The following is a 15,935-nucleotide window of genomic DNA, read 5'->3' as shown; positions in this document are numbered from 1 at the left end:
CCATGAGAGAAACCCTCTATGAAACTCTTGAAATTAACATAGCCGAGTTTTGTAAAATTCAGCCTGCTGTGTTTTTAAAAAGCAGGAACTGTCTAACATAAATATTCATTACGTATTTTTTTTCCAAATGAAAGGCTGCACTAAAGTTTCACACAAACATAAGTTAGAATAGAGTAGAATCCTATAGTGTCGGAGCAGGCCATTCGGCCATCAAGTCCACACTAACTCTCCAAAGAGCATCCCACCCAGATCCACCCAATCTCTGTAACCTTGCATTTACCTTGGCTAATCCACCTAGCCCGCACATTCCTCAACGGTATGGGCAATTTAGCTTGGCCAATGCATCTAACCTGCTCATCTTTGAATTGTGGGAGGAAACTGGAGCACCTGAAGGAAACCCACGCACGCACAGGGAGAATGTGCAAACTCCACACAACCAGTCACTCGAGTGGAATCGAACTCTGGTTTCTGGAGTTGAGGCAGCAATGCTAACCACTGAGTCACTGTCCCACCCCGAACAGTTACTTTTTTTGTTTAGTGGGTCACCATATCAGGGCTGAAAAATGTAGTGCTGGAAAAGCACAGCAGGTCAGGCAGCATCTGAGGAGCAGGAGAGTTGTTGTTTCGGGCATAAGCCCGTCAACTGTCCTGCTTCTCAGATGCTCCCTGACCTGCTTTGCTTTACCACCGCCACATGTTTTGACTCTGATCCTCCAGCATCTGCAGTCCTCTCTTTCTCCTAATCACTGTATCAGGCCCTCTGTTTTCATTTATTAGAACTAGTTCTTCATTAAATTTTAAACTAAGAAAAGCGCCATGTCCATTATGAAAACATTTTGTTTCTGTTCTGATGTAACCTATTCTTGGTGTTTTTGTTTATAAGCTGAATACCAATGAATTCTATTGAATGGTAGCAATGCACTGGTGCATGATTCATTCACTTCTACTTCTACTTCCCTCTGCTTTATTTGTACAGATGAAGATCAATTGCGTGCTAAGGGCTATGACAAAACTCCTGACATAATTTTAGAGGTACCAGTTGGTAAGTTTCTGCTTGTTTACAATTCATCATACAATTATGAAAAGTGTATGTTTTTTTATGTACTGTACTCTACACATAATTACTAAGTTATCAAATCCCATGGGAGGAATCACAATGAAGCTTTGACTCTTTGATACTTTGACACTTTGCCTGCAGCCAATCTGAGCTCATTTCTTGTTCCCCATTATCCTTAGTTTTCCTTCTTCTGTCCCCCATCGCAGTTTTTATACTAACGTTGCTGCCAAGCTTATTGTATGAGGTATCTTTCTCTGCACTGTGTATTTTCAGGCTCTTGCCCTGAAGAGTCCTTTGAATTATTTTCCATTTCTTGCACTATTAGTTTGCAATCAGTCTAAAATTCAAATTTTCTGTCAAGCACAAGAGATTGTTGCCTCATCTTAATGTCCATATTTGGTGTCTGATATATATGTATGCATGTACATATAATCTGTTTACCAGGACCTCAAGTCTTCCCACTTTGAAAGAATTAATAAAGCAGGAAAATCATTATCACTGGAATAACTGCTATCGGGTGAATAGTACCCCTCTCCCTAGACTGGGAGACCTGTGTACAGTCTCACCTGCTCCAGAGGTGTGTATTAATATTTCTGAACAGGTATATTAGAAAAAAGCAGGTTAACTAAAAAAAAGGCACATTTTTGTTGGCAAGAAAATTATGAAAAGTTGCCATGTTATTTTGGTTGCATTTTCTTTCTTGTTCACATTGGCATCTTGTTATGATCCCAGCTGATGTTACTACATGACATAGTAGATTCAGTATGAAATGTTGTACTTATTTGAATAAATTAATTTAATGTGACTGTCTTCCACTGAAACAAAAGCACACAAGGCTGCAGTTTTGCTCTTAACAACAAAATGTAAGTTTCTCATAAAAATAAAATAAACTAAATCCAGCAAACCCAATGTAATATCATTGAAAATATTTCAAACTACACACAAAATGCAATCTCAAGTTTTCCACTATGCTGTCACTTCACACTAGATCAAAATTCTAGACACATTCCCTTTTGTATTGATTCTGTAGGTTGGACTTTACTGCTTCTTCACAATTCTGGTCATGAGGGCCAGTCACTCTAGTAACTGAATACTTAAGAGTTTCTCATTTTAAAACTTTGCAGAGTTCTAACTAAACACTGCTAGTCTGGAGGTTTCACTGAGATAATTATTTCCTTCACTGTTCTCAACAGTGACCTTTTCTGGGAGAGCCTATATTTATTTGAGTCTTCAGTTGCATCTGCTTTGAACTGAATCCAAGAGATTTTGAATTAAAAGAGAATGGTCATCCTAGATTATGCTGAAGCTAAAGACTCAATGGTTTTTCTCTCTCCTGTCACAAATGCTACACTATACAGACACTCCATTAACAATCCAGAGGTCCCTGCAATCATTTGCTCTCTGACACATACTGGTTTTAAGTAAGTGTTCTGGGAGGATTGCCCTTGTTAATTTTTAAACTTTTTCACAAAAAAAACCTAGCACCCATATGCCACTAATCGGAAATCCAAATTCCAAGTGTGTGTGTGTGTATGTACACCCTTCATCACAGAATTTAGATTTGATGCATGAATATCACAGAATTTCCTGATTTTTCCATGTTTTCATTGACAAGAACACTTTTAAAATTGCAACTTTAAGAATACCTTTTGTCAGCACTTATTACTATCGAAACTTGAGGTATCTTTCATGCAGCTGAATTTATTGGTATGTAATAAATCATCATTAATATCTATTCCATCTTAGACCTGAGCCTCAACACTAAGGTATGTGTTTAGTTATTGCTGCATTTTTATTTTGAGGTTGCAGAGAATTCTGTGGTTTCCAAGGCACAGGTGGTTATAGTTCAATAGCTAGTTCAAGACTTTGGTATAATAATTCAGTATCATGCACTATGGAGAAAGTTGAAATTCTGATCAGGTGTGATCTAATTAAATAACATATGAGACTTAAAGAGCTGAATGGCCTTTTCCTGTTTCTGTATGCTGCATTGTCAGAGGTGCTTTCTTTCTTAGTATTGTCACAGATTTATGTGACATGGCCAAAAATTCATCAGCAGACTTCAGAATCTTCAAGCAAGCAATTGAGTGGTCAATACTTGTCACATTTGTGCTTGTCTGCATTATTGCACAATAAAGGAGGTCCATCGCAATCACCATCCCTAAAAACTAGATATAAATTTGGAAGAGCAAAGATTACAAAAAAATCTGGTATTCACACTGGTCGATTTGAATTGGCTATTAGCGTGCAGGTACCAATACAAGGTTCATTGTCCACTGCACCTATTAAAATTTGTTTTATTGTCTGAAATCAAGTCAGAAGAATTTCAACTCCTATTGACAGTTGTATCATGTAAGAGCAGCTCAGTAAGTCTGGTTGTGGCCCTGTCTGTAGATTCAGTGGTTTAAATGGGTATTCACGATCTCATAATATAATTTAAAGAGAAGAGGAGTCCTCTCTTAATTAAATTTGTCAACAAACATTCTCATTTAATCAAAACAAGCAAAACTAAATAGTTATCATTCATCTCATTCCTATTAATATATGTTGCTGTACATATTAAGTCTCATGACACTTTAATATACTTCTTCATCTTGGAAGCTGTTTCTGATATTATAGAGGCTTGTCAAGGATACATGGCAGTTCAGATTCATCTCTGCAATCATTATTTGGAAGGTAAGGGGAGATGATGATCTAATGATGATGCCAATGGACAAGTAATCCCAAGCCCCAGATAATGTACTGGAGACTCAGGTTCGAATCCCATCATGGCATTTGGTGGAATTTAAATTCAATAAAAATCTGAAATTAAAAGTCTAATGGTCATGAAATCTTTGTCAGTTTTCATACCAAGCTATCTGGTTCATTAATGTCCTTCAGTAAAGGAAAATGCCATCCATACCTGGTCTAGCCTACCTTACACATGCCTCCATACTGCCTTTTAACTGCCCTCTGTAATGGCCTCCTATCTGACATCTGGAGACTAGTGCCAAATTTGAGAGCATCTAGTCATGCTCACAGAATCATACCTTGCAGACAATTTTCAGACATAACCATGATATATCCATGCTGCAGTATGTTCTATTCCATTGGTGTGACAGATCTAGCAGAGTTGGCCACACAGTGGGATACATTCAGGAGAGAGTTGCCCTGGGAATCCTCAAATTTGAATCAGATCCAATGACATTTCATGGCATCAGGTCAAACAGACAAGGACCCATCCTGCTAATTCCCAGGTATTGTCTCCTGCTCAACTGCTGAATCAGTACAACTCTGATTTGAACACTATTCGGAGGAAGCACACAAGGTGGTGCAGAATGTGCAGTGGGTGGAAGACTTCAATGTCCATCATCAAGAGAGGTTTGTCGGCACCACCACTGATCAAGCTGGTCAAGTCCTATAGGATATAGCTACTAGACTGGGTCAGTAACAGATGGTGAGGGAACTAAGTTGAAGGAAAAATTGCACTTCAGCTCATTCCTGCAAATCTGCAATTGTCCATGACAATATCAGTCAAAGTGACCACTGCACAGTCCTCGTGAAGGTGAAGTCGTGTCTTCACAGCAGGATTACATTATGGTACCACATGGTAGTATTGCCCAGCTAAATTGGATACACTTTGAATAGATCTAGCAATTCAAGATTGGGCATCCATGAGGCAATCTGAAGTGTGCAACCTCATTGCCCAGTACTTCCACCACTCGACCATTACCATCACCCTGGTTCAAAGAAGAGTTCAGGAGGGCATTCTAGGAGCAGCACTAGGCATACCTAAAAAAAAATGCCAGCGTGCTGAAGCGACAAAACTACACCACTTGTGTGCCAAACAACAAATAGCAAGTGATAGAGTGAAATTACACCACAGATTTAAGCTCTGCCATCCTGCCAGTTCTAGTCAAGAGTGATGGTGAAGGAGGAGGCTCCACTAATATCCCAATCCTCAACAATAGGGAGCCTAGCACATCAATGCAGAAATAAGGCCGAAGCCGGATTTGCCAAGTGAATGATCCATTTGACCTCCTTCAGAGGTCCCCAGCATTGCACATGCCACTCTTCAACCAATTTAATTCATTGAAAATGGAATCAGTACATTGTGGAGATAGACCTCTCAGCTCATTAAATCCACACTAACCCTCCAAAGAACAATCCACCTAGTCTCCCATCCCTACCCTATTCCTGTAACCCTGATTTTCCACGGTTAATCCACCGAACCTTCGCATCCCTGGATACTAGGGGCAAATTAACAAGGCCAATCCACCTAATTTGCATATCTTTGAACTGTGAGAGACATGGTGACAATGTGCAAAGTCCATGTAGACAATTGCCCGAGTGTGGAATCAAACCCAGGTCCTTGGTGCTATGAGGCAGCAGTGTTAATCACTGAGTCATTCATTTCATGTGCTATCAAGAAATGGCTGGAGTCACTGGATACTGCAAAGGCTATGAGTTGCTGACAACAGGAAAAGAGGGAAAAAACATACATAAGATCCAGGCGATTGAATACAGACTATGCTTTGGAAGAATTTCGGGAATGTAGGATCTATTTGAAATGAAGAATTGAGAGAGCTAATAGGGGTCATGAGATATCTTTAGCAAACAGGGTTAAGGAAAATCCCAAAGCGTTTTATTTGTATATAAGGAGCAACAAGCTAACTAGAGAAAGGGTTGGCCCACTCAAGGGCAAAGTAGAAAGTTATGCGTTGAGTCAGAAAATGGGTGAGATTCTTAACGAGCACTTTTCATCAGTATTCACCAATGCAAGGGACATAATGGATTTTGAAGTTAGGGATAGGTGTTTGATTAGAATCAAGAGTGTGTTGCTGGAAAAGCACAGCAGGTCAGGCAGCATCCAAGGAACATGAGATTCGATGTTTAAGGCATAATCCCTTCATTAGGAATGCCCAAAACGACGATTCTTCTGCATCTCGGATGCTGCCTGACCTGTGCTTTTCCAGCAACACACTCTCAACTCTGATCTCCAGCATCTGCAGTCCTCACTTTCTCCTCCTAGATGTTTGATTACTCTAGGTCAGTTTGGCATAAGGAGGGAGGAAGTGTTGTCCCCTTGTTTAAGAAGGATGGCAGGGATAATCAAGGTAATTAAAGACTGGTGAGCCTGACTTCAGTGGTAGGGAAGCTGCTGGAGAACATACTGAGGGATAGGATCTACTCCCATTTGGAAGAAAATAGGCTTATTAGTGATGGGCAACGCGTTTTTGTGCAGGGTACGTCATGTCATACCAACTTAATAGAATTCTTTGTGGAATTGACAAAGTTGATTAATGAGGAAAGGGCCGTTGATGTCATATGCATGGACTTCAGTGAGGCGTACGATAAGGTTCCCCATGGTAGGCTGATGGAGAAGGTGAAGTTGCATTGGGACCACTGTTGTTTGTGATACACATAAATAATTTGGAGGAATGTATAGGTGGTCTGATTAGCAAGTTGGCAGATGACACTAAGGTTGATGGAGTAGCAGATAGTGAAGTGGTCTGTCAGAGAATACAGCAGAATATAGGTAGTTTGAAGAGTTGGGCAGAGAAATGGCAGATGGATTCAATCCAGACAAATGCAAGGTGACACATTTTTGAAGATGCAATTCAAGAACAAACTATATAGTAAATGGAAAAGTGATGTACAGAGAGATCTGAGTGTTCAGGTCCATTGTTTCCTGAAGGTAAAAACACAGGTCATTAGAGTGGTCAAGAAGGCATACGGCATGCTTTCCTTCGCCAGACAGGATGTTGAGTACAAAGGTTGGCAGGTCATGTTACAATTGAATAAGACTTTGGTTCGGCCACATTTGGAATTCTGCGTACAGTTTTGATTGTTTTGGTAATGTGGCAATGTGGATGCTTTGGAGAAGGTGCAGAGGAAGTTCACCAGGATATTGCCTGGTATGGAGGGTGCTAGCTCTGAGGAGAGGTTGAGGATCATTTTCATTAGAAAGATGGAAGTTGAGGGGGGACCTGATTGAGGTCTACAAAATCATGAGAGGTATAGACAGCGTCAATAGCAAGAGCTTTTTCTCGGAGTAGAGGACTAGGGGTCACGAGTTTAATGTGAGAGGGGAAAAGTTTAGGGGAGATATGCACAAAAAGCTCTTTACATTGAGGGTGGTAGATGCCTGGAATGTGTTGTCAGCGGAGGTGGTAGAGGCAGGCACGATAGTGTCAATAAAGATGTACCTAGACAGATATGTGAATGGGCAAGGAGCAAAAAAATACAGACCCTTAGAAAATAGGCAACAGGTTTTGATAGAGGATCTGGATCAATGCAGGCTTGGAGGGCAGAAGGACCTGTTCCTGTGCTTAATTCTTTTTGCTCTAACACCCAGCAATAGTATTGGAGTCTTATGTTCCAGAACTTACTGCTTTTATGGTAAAACTGTTCCAATACAATGTGGCACATTGTCCAGGTATGTCCAGTGTAAACAAAGCAAAACAAATCCAATGCAATCAATTACTACCTCAACAGGCTACTTTGATCATCAATAAAGTGCTGGAAGGTGTAGTCAACAGTGCTATTGAGAAACACTTGTGCAGCAATAATCTGCTCACTGATGCTTGGTTTAGTTCTGCAAGGGCTACATTTGTGTATGAGAAGTGGTTTATTGATTAACTTATAAATATTGCAATACCCATGATGATTTCTTTTAAAACAGTGTGAGAGAGAAATTTCCTGGAGCGCGATCGGGGTTTTATTTTCATTTGGTGAGTTTTACACTAATGAGTAGAATAAGCAGTTGTGCATTAGACTCTTTCTGGGATGGAATAATTTCTTTGACTAAGAGGAACACCCAAAGCTTCAGGAAAGCCCTTTTGATTTTAGGTTTGCAGATGTCTTGGCTAGAACTGGCTATGAGAGACGGTTACTTCTGAAAAAGGGAGACCATTTAGAACTGTTAGAAATAGGTGTAAGGAGTTAGTTCGAAACTTCCAAACCAGAAGTGTTAAGGTGTTCGCTAACTTGGAAGGAATTGTTTGAAACTGAGTAATGATAAGCTAAGTTGTTTGAAGATTCTCAAGACTGAGAATTAAAGCCACCATGAAGTTAAACACTGAAGAAAAAATAAAGAAGGGAATTCTCTACAGTTTGAATACTAGAAAGGAGCATTTAGGGATTGTACTTTGCCATGCGTTTCAAAATCTTTAAACTGTTGTGAAAATAATCCAGTTTGTTTTATCCTTCATTTCTTTTGTGTTATAAGCTTCTGTTTTATTGTTAAAATCAAGTCTGTAGCATTGGGTGTTAGTATTTCTGTGGAATGCCACCTCCTCAAAACCAAATACAAAAATATGATCTGTTGAGCCAGATTTCAGTTTGGGATTTGACTTGTTCAGTCATAGAATGAGTTGGGCTCATAACAATTGTCACTGAACTTATAACCAGAGATGTCGTCCAATGTTATGGTCACATGGTTTCGAATCCCACCACAGCAGGTAGCTATGGGATTTCTTTTTAAGGAGCTAGTCAAGTGACGAACAATTTTTAAATTTTTGTCCTTTTGGTTATGAAGCAGAGAAAGAGAAAAAGGTGAGGCCACAGGTCCTTACCATCAAGGGGAGGGTGGGACTAAGGTGAAGCAAAGGAGTTGGGTTTAACTAACACTGACCTTCGTTCATGTCTGGTGGAGCACATTTGAAGTTGGCCTTTGTGAAATTCACATGAATTTGGTGAGAGTTGGAAGTTGTTTGCCTATTAGCTTCAGGTTTCCTCACCACCTCCCAGCTCCCCCCACCCCCTCCAACCCCAAGCCTGCTTTGAGGGAGGAGAAGGCAGAGTGATTCTGCTCACTCACCCAGCCAGCCCCTTACCCAGCCAGTGCCTGACCTATTTACACAACAAGCTACTGATTCACTCACTCCCCCAGCCAGCCCCTTATAAAGCCCATCACCAACTCAACGTGCCAGCCACTCACTCACCCAGTCATTCTCTCAGCCAGCCAGTGTCCCATGTTGTGCTGTTGTTCCAATTGCTGCTCCTCTTAATTTTCGTATCCATCCCCCAACCAGCAGCACAATCAACAGTGGGGCCATGTGTCCGAACTTTCCTGCTCATTTTGCCCGCTCTTGGAATGAAAAAGGACTACTTCACATGTTGCTGAAAACCTGCTCCACCCTGGTGGAGTGCTCATTTATCAATGGGAAAATACTAACATCCTGGAAAACTAGTCTTTGGAAAACTCAATTTTTTTTTTGTAGTAAAGAACATATCTGAAGCTGGTCCAATCACTGTTAACATTTCATTGTGCAATTTGTTAAATTTCTCCCAGTGCTCACTACCTGGGAAGTTGAAAAACAAACAGCCCTCAAGCATCTGCTAATGCTGTTTGCTAAGCTTTGGTCCACTTCTCATTTCCTCCCCTCTAGCAGCTTGATGTTTATCTCCTCCCTCAACCCAAGGCAGCAAGCTCTCAGACCCCACGCCCACTCCCCTACCTTTGGCATGGCAGCTCCATCCTCAGGCACCCCTCATTATGTCATGGCAGCCCAACTCGCAGTTTCTCTACCCACAGCAGCAGAAATCTCATTCTGATGGCAACTACTCCACTATTGTTCCCTCCTTGTTTTCCAGTCCTGCGGACATATTATCATGCATCCAGAGTGCGTGGGTTGCACTCCTCCAATCTTTGCTTGTTCTTGTCCTGCAGTTAGTGCTGATACTTGTAAGCCTACAGGAGCAATTGGGCAGAGAAGCACCTATAACTGGTAAAGCAGCTCCTTTCAAAATATTCCAGTATCATTTAACTGGATTTTGAACAAAAATTCAATGGGTTACTTGGTGGCCTGCAGACTATCTATTGCAGGATAAAATTACTCCCAATACGTGCGAAAAGGCCTAATCTGGACTCAGCTCTGTCCTACAGAATGCTGAAGTCAGCTGCATTGAAAGACCTTAGCACTGTAGAGGCTTGTAAACTCTAAATGTGTAGGGCTTTGCAACACAGTCTTGTGAATCTACACAATTCATCAGTAAATTAATTAAGATCGACAAAGAAACTCAAAGAGAGCTCTTTGAGGGCCATATTGAAACTTTGGTTAGGGCGTACGAGTTGTATGTTGAGGCAGAAGCATGAAGACACATTTACAGCAGAAGGTCAATCAAGAATGCTGGATGACTAGAGAATGAGGTTTTGGTTAAGAAAAAGAAGGAAGCACATGACAAGTATTTGACAAGTAAATCCTTAGAGTATAAAGGCAGTGGGAGTATACTTAAGAGGAAAGTCAGGAGCACAGAAAGGGGACATGAAATAGCTTTGGCAAATATGTTTAAGGACAATCCAAAAGGATTTTATAAATACATTGAAGGCAAAAGGATAACTAGGGAGAGAATAGGGCCCCTCAAAGATCAGCAAGGCAGCCTATGTGTAGAGCTGCAGGAGATGGGGGGTAAGATACTAAATGAGTATTTTGCATCAGTATTTACTGTGGGAAAGAACATAGAAGATATAGAATGTGGAGAAATAGATGATGACATCTTGAAAAATGTCTATATTCTGGAGGTGGCGGTGCTGGATGTCTTGGAACGCATAAAGGTGGGTAAATCCCCAAGACCTGATCAAGTATATGCGAGAACTCTGTGGGAAGCTAGGGAAGTGATTGCTGGGCCCTTTGCTGAGATATTTATATCATCAACAGTCACAGGTGAAGTGCCAGAAGACTGGAGAGTGGCTAACGTGGTGCCACTGTTTAAGAAGGGTGGTAAGGAAGAGCCTGAGAACTATAGACTGGTGAGCCTGACATCAGTGGTGGGCAAGTTGTTGGAGGGAATCCTGAGGGACAGGATTTACATGTATTTGGAAAGGCAAGGACTGATTAGGGATCGTCAGCATGGCTTTGTGAGTGGGAAGTCATGTCTCACAAAATCGAGTTTTTTGAAGAAGTAGCGAAGAAGATTGATGAGGGCAGAGCAGTATGTGTGATCTATATGAACTTCAGGAAGGCGTTCAACAGGGTTCCTCACAGAAGACTGGTTAGCAAGGTTAGATCTTAGGGAATACAGGAAGAAATAGCCGTTTGGATATTTCTCGAAGGTAGAAGACAGAGGGTAGAGGTGGAGGGTTGCTTTTCAGACTGGAGGCCTGTGACCAGTGGTGTACCATAAGGATTGGTGCTGGGTGCACTGATTTTCGTCATTTATATAAATGATTTGGATATGAACATAGTAGGTATACTTAGTAAGTTTGCAGATGACACCAAAATTTGAGGTCAAATGGACAGCGAAGAAGGTTACCTCGGATTACAGCGGGATCTTGATCAGATGGACCAATGGGCTGAGAAGTGGCAGATGGAGTTTAACTTAGATAAATGTGAGGTGCTGCATTTTGGAAAAGCAAATCTTAGCAAGACTTATACACTTAAAACCGTGGGCGGCACGGTGGCACAGTGGTTAGCACTGCTGCCTCACAGCGCCTGAGACCTGGGTTCAATTCCCGCCTCAGGCGACTGACTGTGTGGAGTTTGCACGTTCTCCCTGTGTCTGAGTGGGTTTCCTCCGGGTGCTCCGGTTTCCTCCCACAGTCCAAAGATGTGCGGGTCAGGTGAATTGGCCATGCTAAATTGCCCGTAGTGTTAGGTAAGGGGTAAATGTAGGGGTATGGGTGGGTTGCGCTTCGGCGGGTCGGTGTGGACTTGTTGGGCTGAAGGGCCTGTTTCCACACTGTAAGTAATCTAATCTAATCTAAAAAAAAACAAGTACCTTGGGAATGTTGCTGAACAAAGAAACCTTGGAGTGCAGGTTTGTAGCTCCTTGAAAGTAGAGTCGCAGGTGGATAGGATAGTGAAGAAGGCGTTTGATAGGCTTTCCTTTAATGGTCAGAGCATTGAGTACAGGAGTTGGGAGGTCATGCTGCAGCTGTACAGGACATTGGTAAGGCCACTTTTGGAATATTGCGTGCAATTCTGGTCACCTTCCTGTTGGAAGGATATTGTGAAACTTGAAAGGGTTCAGAAAAGATTTACGAAGATGTTGCCAGGGTTGGAGGATTTGAGCTATAGAGAGAGGTTGAATAGGCTGGGGCTGTTTTTCCTGGAGCGTCAGAGGCTGAGGGGTGACCTTATAGAGGTTTGTAAAATCATGAGGGGCATGGATAGGATAAACAGACAAAGTCTTTTTCCCTGGGGTGGGCGAGTTCAGAAGCAGAGTGCATAGGTTTAGGGTGAGAGGGAAAAGATATAAAAGGGATCTAAGGGGCAATTTTTTCACGCAGAGGGTGGTGCATGTATGGAATGAGCTGCCAGAGGAAGTGGTGGAGGCTGGTACAGTTACAACATTTAAAAAGTAACTGGTATGTGAATAGGAAGGGTTTAGAGGGACATGGGTCAAGTGCTGGTAAATGGAACTCAGTTAGGTTAGGATATCTGGTCAGCATGGACAAGTTGGACAAAAGGGTATGTTCCCATGCTGTATATCTCTCTGACGATGACTGCCTATCAAACTAGGTGAGTTCATGAGAGAGACCACTGCTCAAGGGCACTCGGCCACTGGCTCACAGTTACCATTCAATAAGGGCAATTTTCAAAGAGGTGGATCAGTAAGTGCTGCGAATTGTCACCTTACTAGCATCTTCGGTCAACTCTTGAACATTTAACTTCTCATCTTGACTGTTATGCTGGCTAAATCATAAATAGTTGCTTTTCCTTAGTCATCTTCCCTCAGCATAGAACATTTTTACCCTTATCCTTTTGATTTAACAAAAAACACACCCTCAGTCCATACTTCATTTGCACCTTCCTTTCTCACTAAGATCTTCAAGTGTGTTGTCACATTTGAGCTCCATACCAATTAATATTAAAATTCTTTATTCAAATTTTTCCTTTTGCAGAGGATTGGTTGTCTTGTTGCATTAGATACAAGACACTAAATGAAAACTAAATCTATAGTACTTTTCACAATTTCCACGGTGGTGATTTCTGTTAGGTTAGACAGAAATTTAAGGTAAGAGTTCAACAACGAGGCAGACAATGGAAGGGATTTTCACCAAGTCCTAAAGACTTCACACTCATTTCAAAACAATAAGCAGGAACCAGAGGCAGAAATGCCACCTCATTTTCAATGGTAGGAGAAAGGGAGCAGGACAAAACTCACAGGCAGGAAACCCCCAACTCACCGTATCCATCTAGCAGACACCATTATTGATATTGGGACTTAACTTACAATATGGTCATCACAAATTTATGAAAGAGACACAAACTTTCATGAAGTGCATACAACCTCTATAGAACTGTCAACCAGTAAAATTATTTAAATCTTCAGGCTTTTTTAAAAAAAGACAACTTAGCTTTGTCAGTTAAATCTGGAAAAGAACTGTGCTCTCCATTATAATAGTTTGTTGATATTACCACAATAGCTATAAATTATTAACAGCTGGCTGTTTTCAACAAAATTTAGTTACATCAGCAGGTGTCTGAAGTCTGATTGATTATTTAAATGGGTTAACGAAGGATTATCTGTCTTTGTGAAGTTATGAATGCATGTTTGTTTCTTTTGATAAGAGAGCAAATACTTGGACTTTTAAAATTTTGCATGGACTTTAATAAGTAAGAGTGCTTTTCCTTCCTTATGGTGAAAACTGCAATAGATGTTTACACCTTCATTTTATTTAATCTCCTAGTACTGTCCCTTGTGTGTACTGAGTGAAAGGGCTGAGACCTAGAAAGCCCTTTCTCACTCATATGAGGAACAATGTTCCACAGAACCAAAGTAAGACTTTTAACAGCTGCTTTGGCACTTAACCCCTGTTAATGCCTCTGATCTGTATTCTGGCAAGCAAGCCCAATCACATATATAACTGCATACCTCTGGAGCAGATGGGTCTTGAACCTAGGTTCCTTGGCCCAGAGGTAGGGACACTACTACAGCACTACAAGAGCCTGTGATCTTGTTTATTGTAGAAAAGAAATTGAGAGAGACAACTCAAATCTTTAAGGTACCAATATAAATATAAACAAACTGATTTAACTTCATTTATATTCTTAAAGTTAAGGGTCAGTTGCTTAAAATTGAAATCCTGAAGTGAGATCAAAATCTTTTCCTCTTCACTGAATGATGAACATGTTCATGTAGAGTTGCTGTGCGGCAAAAGCTGTTGATGAAGTATCAACTTAAAACCTGTTATGAAGATGTGGGTGTACTGTATCTTTAAGAGAGTTAAAAGCTAGCAGAACAACTCGACAGCACCAAGTGTTCTGAAAAAAATACAATGTAACATGTGGTCCAACTACAGGAGTAGTTTGGGTAGCTGGTTGCCTGGGGTCAAAAACAGATTTGAATTAGACCAATCAGTTTAAATTATACCCCCAAAAAAACAAACTCCAATCCAGGTTGAATTTAATCTATTGACAAACTTAAAAGCAAATGACACAATGTGATGCTTTGGGGGATATAAGACCAGGGACAATTGAACAATTGGGAGGAGAACTGCCAAGCCACCAGCATGTAAAGATTGCCCCAGAAATAGCTCTCTTAAAGGTACCTTTATGGATCAGTATCCTTTGAAGCAGAATCTCCAAGAAGAAGAAAAGAATAGAGAGAAGAACCGAAAGCTGCCTGGTTTTGATATATGAAGTTTTGTTTCATAAATCTTGTTTGGGATTTTTATCAGATGAGTATTTTAGACGGGTAGGTAAAAGATAGGTTAGAGGAAGGAGTTGTAAATAGTTGTTAGTTAATGATTCTCTGTTATACTTTAAGAAATAAAGTTAATTTTAGCTTTAAATAGTTCTTGGTCTCTTGAATTTTCACAGATTACAGCATGGGATAAATCTTGTCCATGTTGCTGGTTTAAATTAAGCAGGAAGGCTTACCCTGTGTCTTAACAGTTTGGGGGATCGTTGCCAGGATTTGAACTAGTTTAGATTGATTTAAATAGATTTGGGGGTCCAGTTGATTAAATTAAAAGTGAGAAATTGTTCTTAAAATTGCTAAAGCGGTTCTGGGATTTGAGGATTATTCTATAATTTGCCAAGAAAATTTAGAAGGAAAGAAAAAGGCCGTATTTTTAGAATTAGCAAATAAGTTAGATTTGGGTTTAACCAAGGACAAAAGTAAAGCTTAGATTGTAGAGGAGTTCCTCAAACACTTCGGTATATCAGAGAAACAGACAAGTGCAGTCGAGATAGAAAAGCTTAAACTACAATTGAGAGAAATGGAGTTAGACAGAGAGAGAAAAAGAGGGGGAAAGGTCTTAGCTGAGCAAAAAGAGAGAGAGAGAAGAAAGGGAGAGACAAAAAAAGAAAATTTGAACTTGAGAAGTTGCAACTTAGTAAAGTTAAGTTAGCAGAATGGAGATTAAAATAGAAGGTAGTGATATATGCAAACATACCAAAACTCTGCCATATTTTGATGCGGAAGATGTTGAAGCCTTCTTTATTTCATTTGATAAATTGGCTAAGCAGATCGAGTGATCCAAGGATTTATGGATAATGCTAGTTCAGACCAAACTGGTAGTCAGAGCAAGTGAAGTATTTGCCGCGTTTTCAGATGAGGGATTAAGGTTAAACAGAGCTATTGTAAGTGCTTATGAATTGTTACCAGAAGCATATAGACAATGGTTCAGAAATGGAAGGAAAGTACCAGCTCAGACTTTTGTTGAGTTCGAAAGAATTAAACATAGTCATTTTGATAGATGGGTGCATGCTTTGAAAATAGATAAGACCTTTGAGACTCTGCAAGAGATTATTCTGCTGGAGGAGTTCAAAAACTCACTTCCAGAAATGGTAAGAATTCACATGGAGGAACAGAAAGTTCAGGAAGTGAGAAGGGCAGCAGAACTAGCAGATGAGTACATGTTGGTGCATAAGACCAGCTTCCGGCCAGAATTTCAACGCGAGGGATGTGTCACAGTGCTGCTTGTTATAGAAAGGCGCTGTGGGTA

At 40.6% G+C, this 15,935-nt stretch overlaps 1 protein-coding gene across 4 annotated transcripts in view; it reads left to right on the top strand.

The window, feature by feature from the left end:
* The window catches only part of cdin1 (CDAN1 interacting nuclease 1), a 159,406-nt gene that overhangs the window by 95,851 nt on the left and 47,620 nt on the right, over positions 1 to 15,935 (top strand). For all 4 annotated transcript variants that reach the window (XR_009644966.1, XM_060828930.1, XM_060828931.1 and 1 more), the window contains one exon: positions 977 to 1,042. Coding sequence is in view for 3 of the 4 variants with exons in the window: in XM_060828930.1 (XP_060684913.1) it covers positions 977 to 1,042 (66 nt within the window). In the remaining variant the exon portion in view is untranslated. The remainder of the gene's footprint in view (positions 1 to 976; positions 1,043 to 15,935) is intronic.

This window comes from Hemiscyllium ocellatum, chromosome 8 (genome assembly GCF_020745735.1).
Source record: "Hemiscyllium ocellatum isolate sHemOce1 chromosome 8, sHemOce1.pat.X.cur, whole genome shotgun sequence".
Lineage (NCBI taxonomy): Eukaryota > Metazoa > Chordata > Chondrichthyes > Orectolobiformes > Hemiscylliidae > Hemiscyllium > Hemiscyllium ocellatum.
This window is presented reverse-complemented; position numbering and strand designations above follow the sequence as displayed.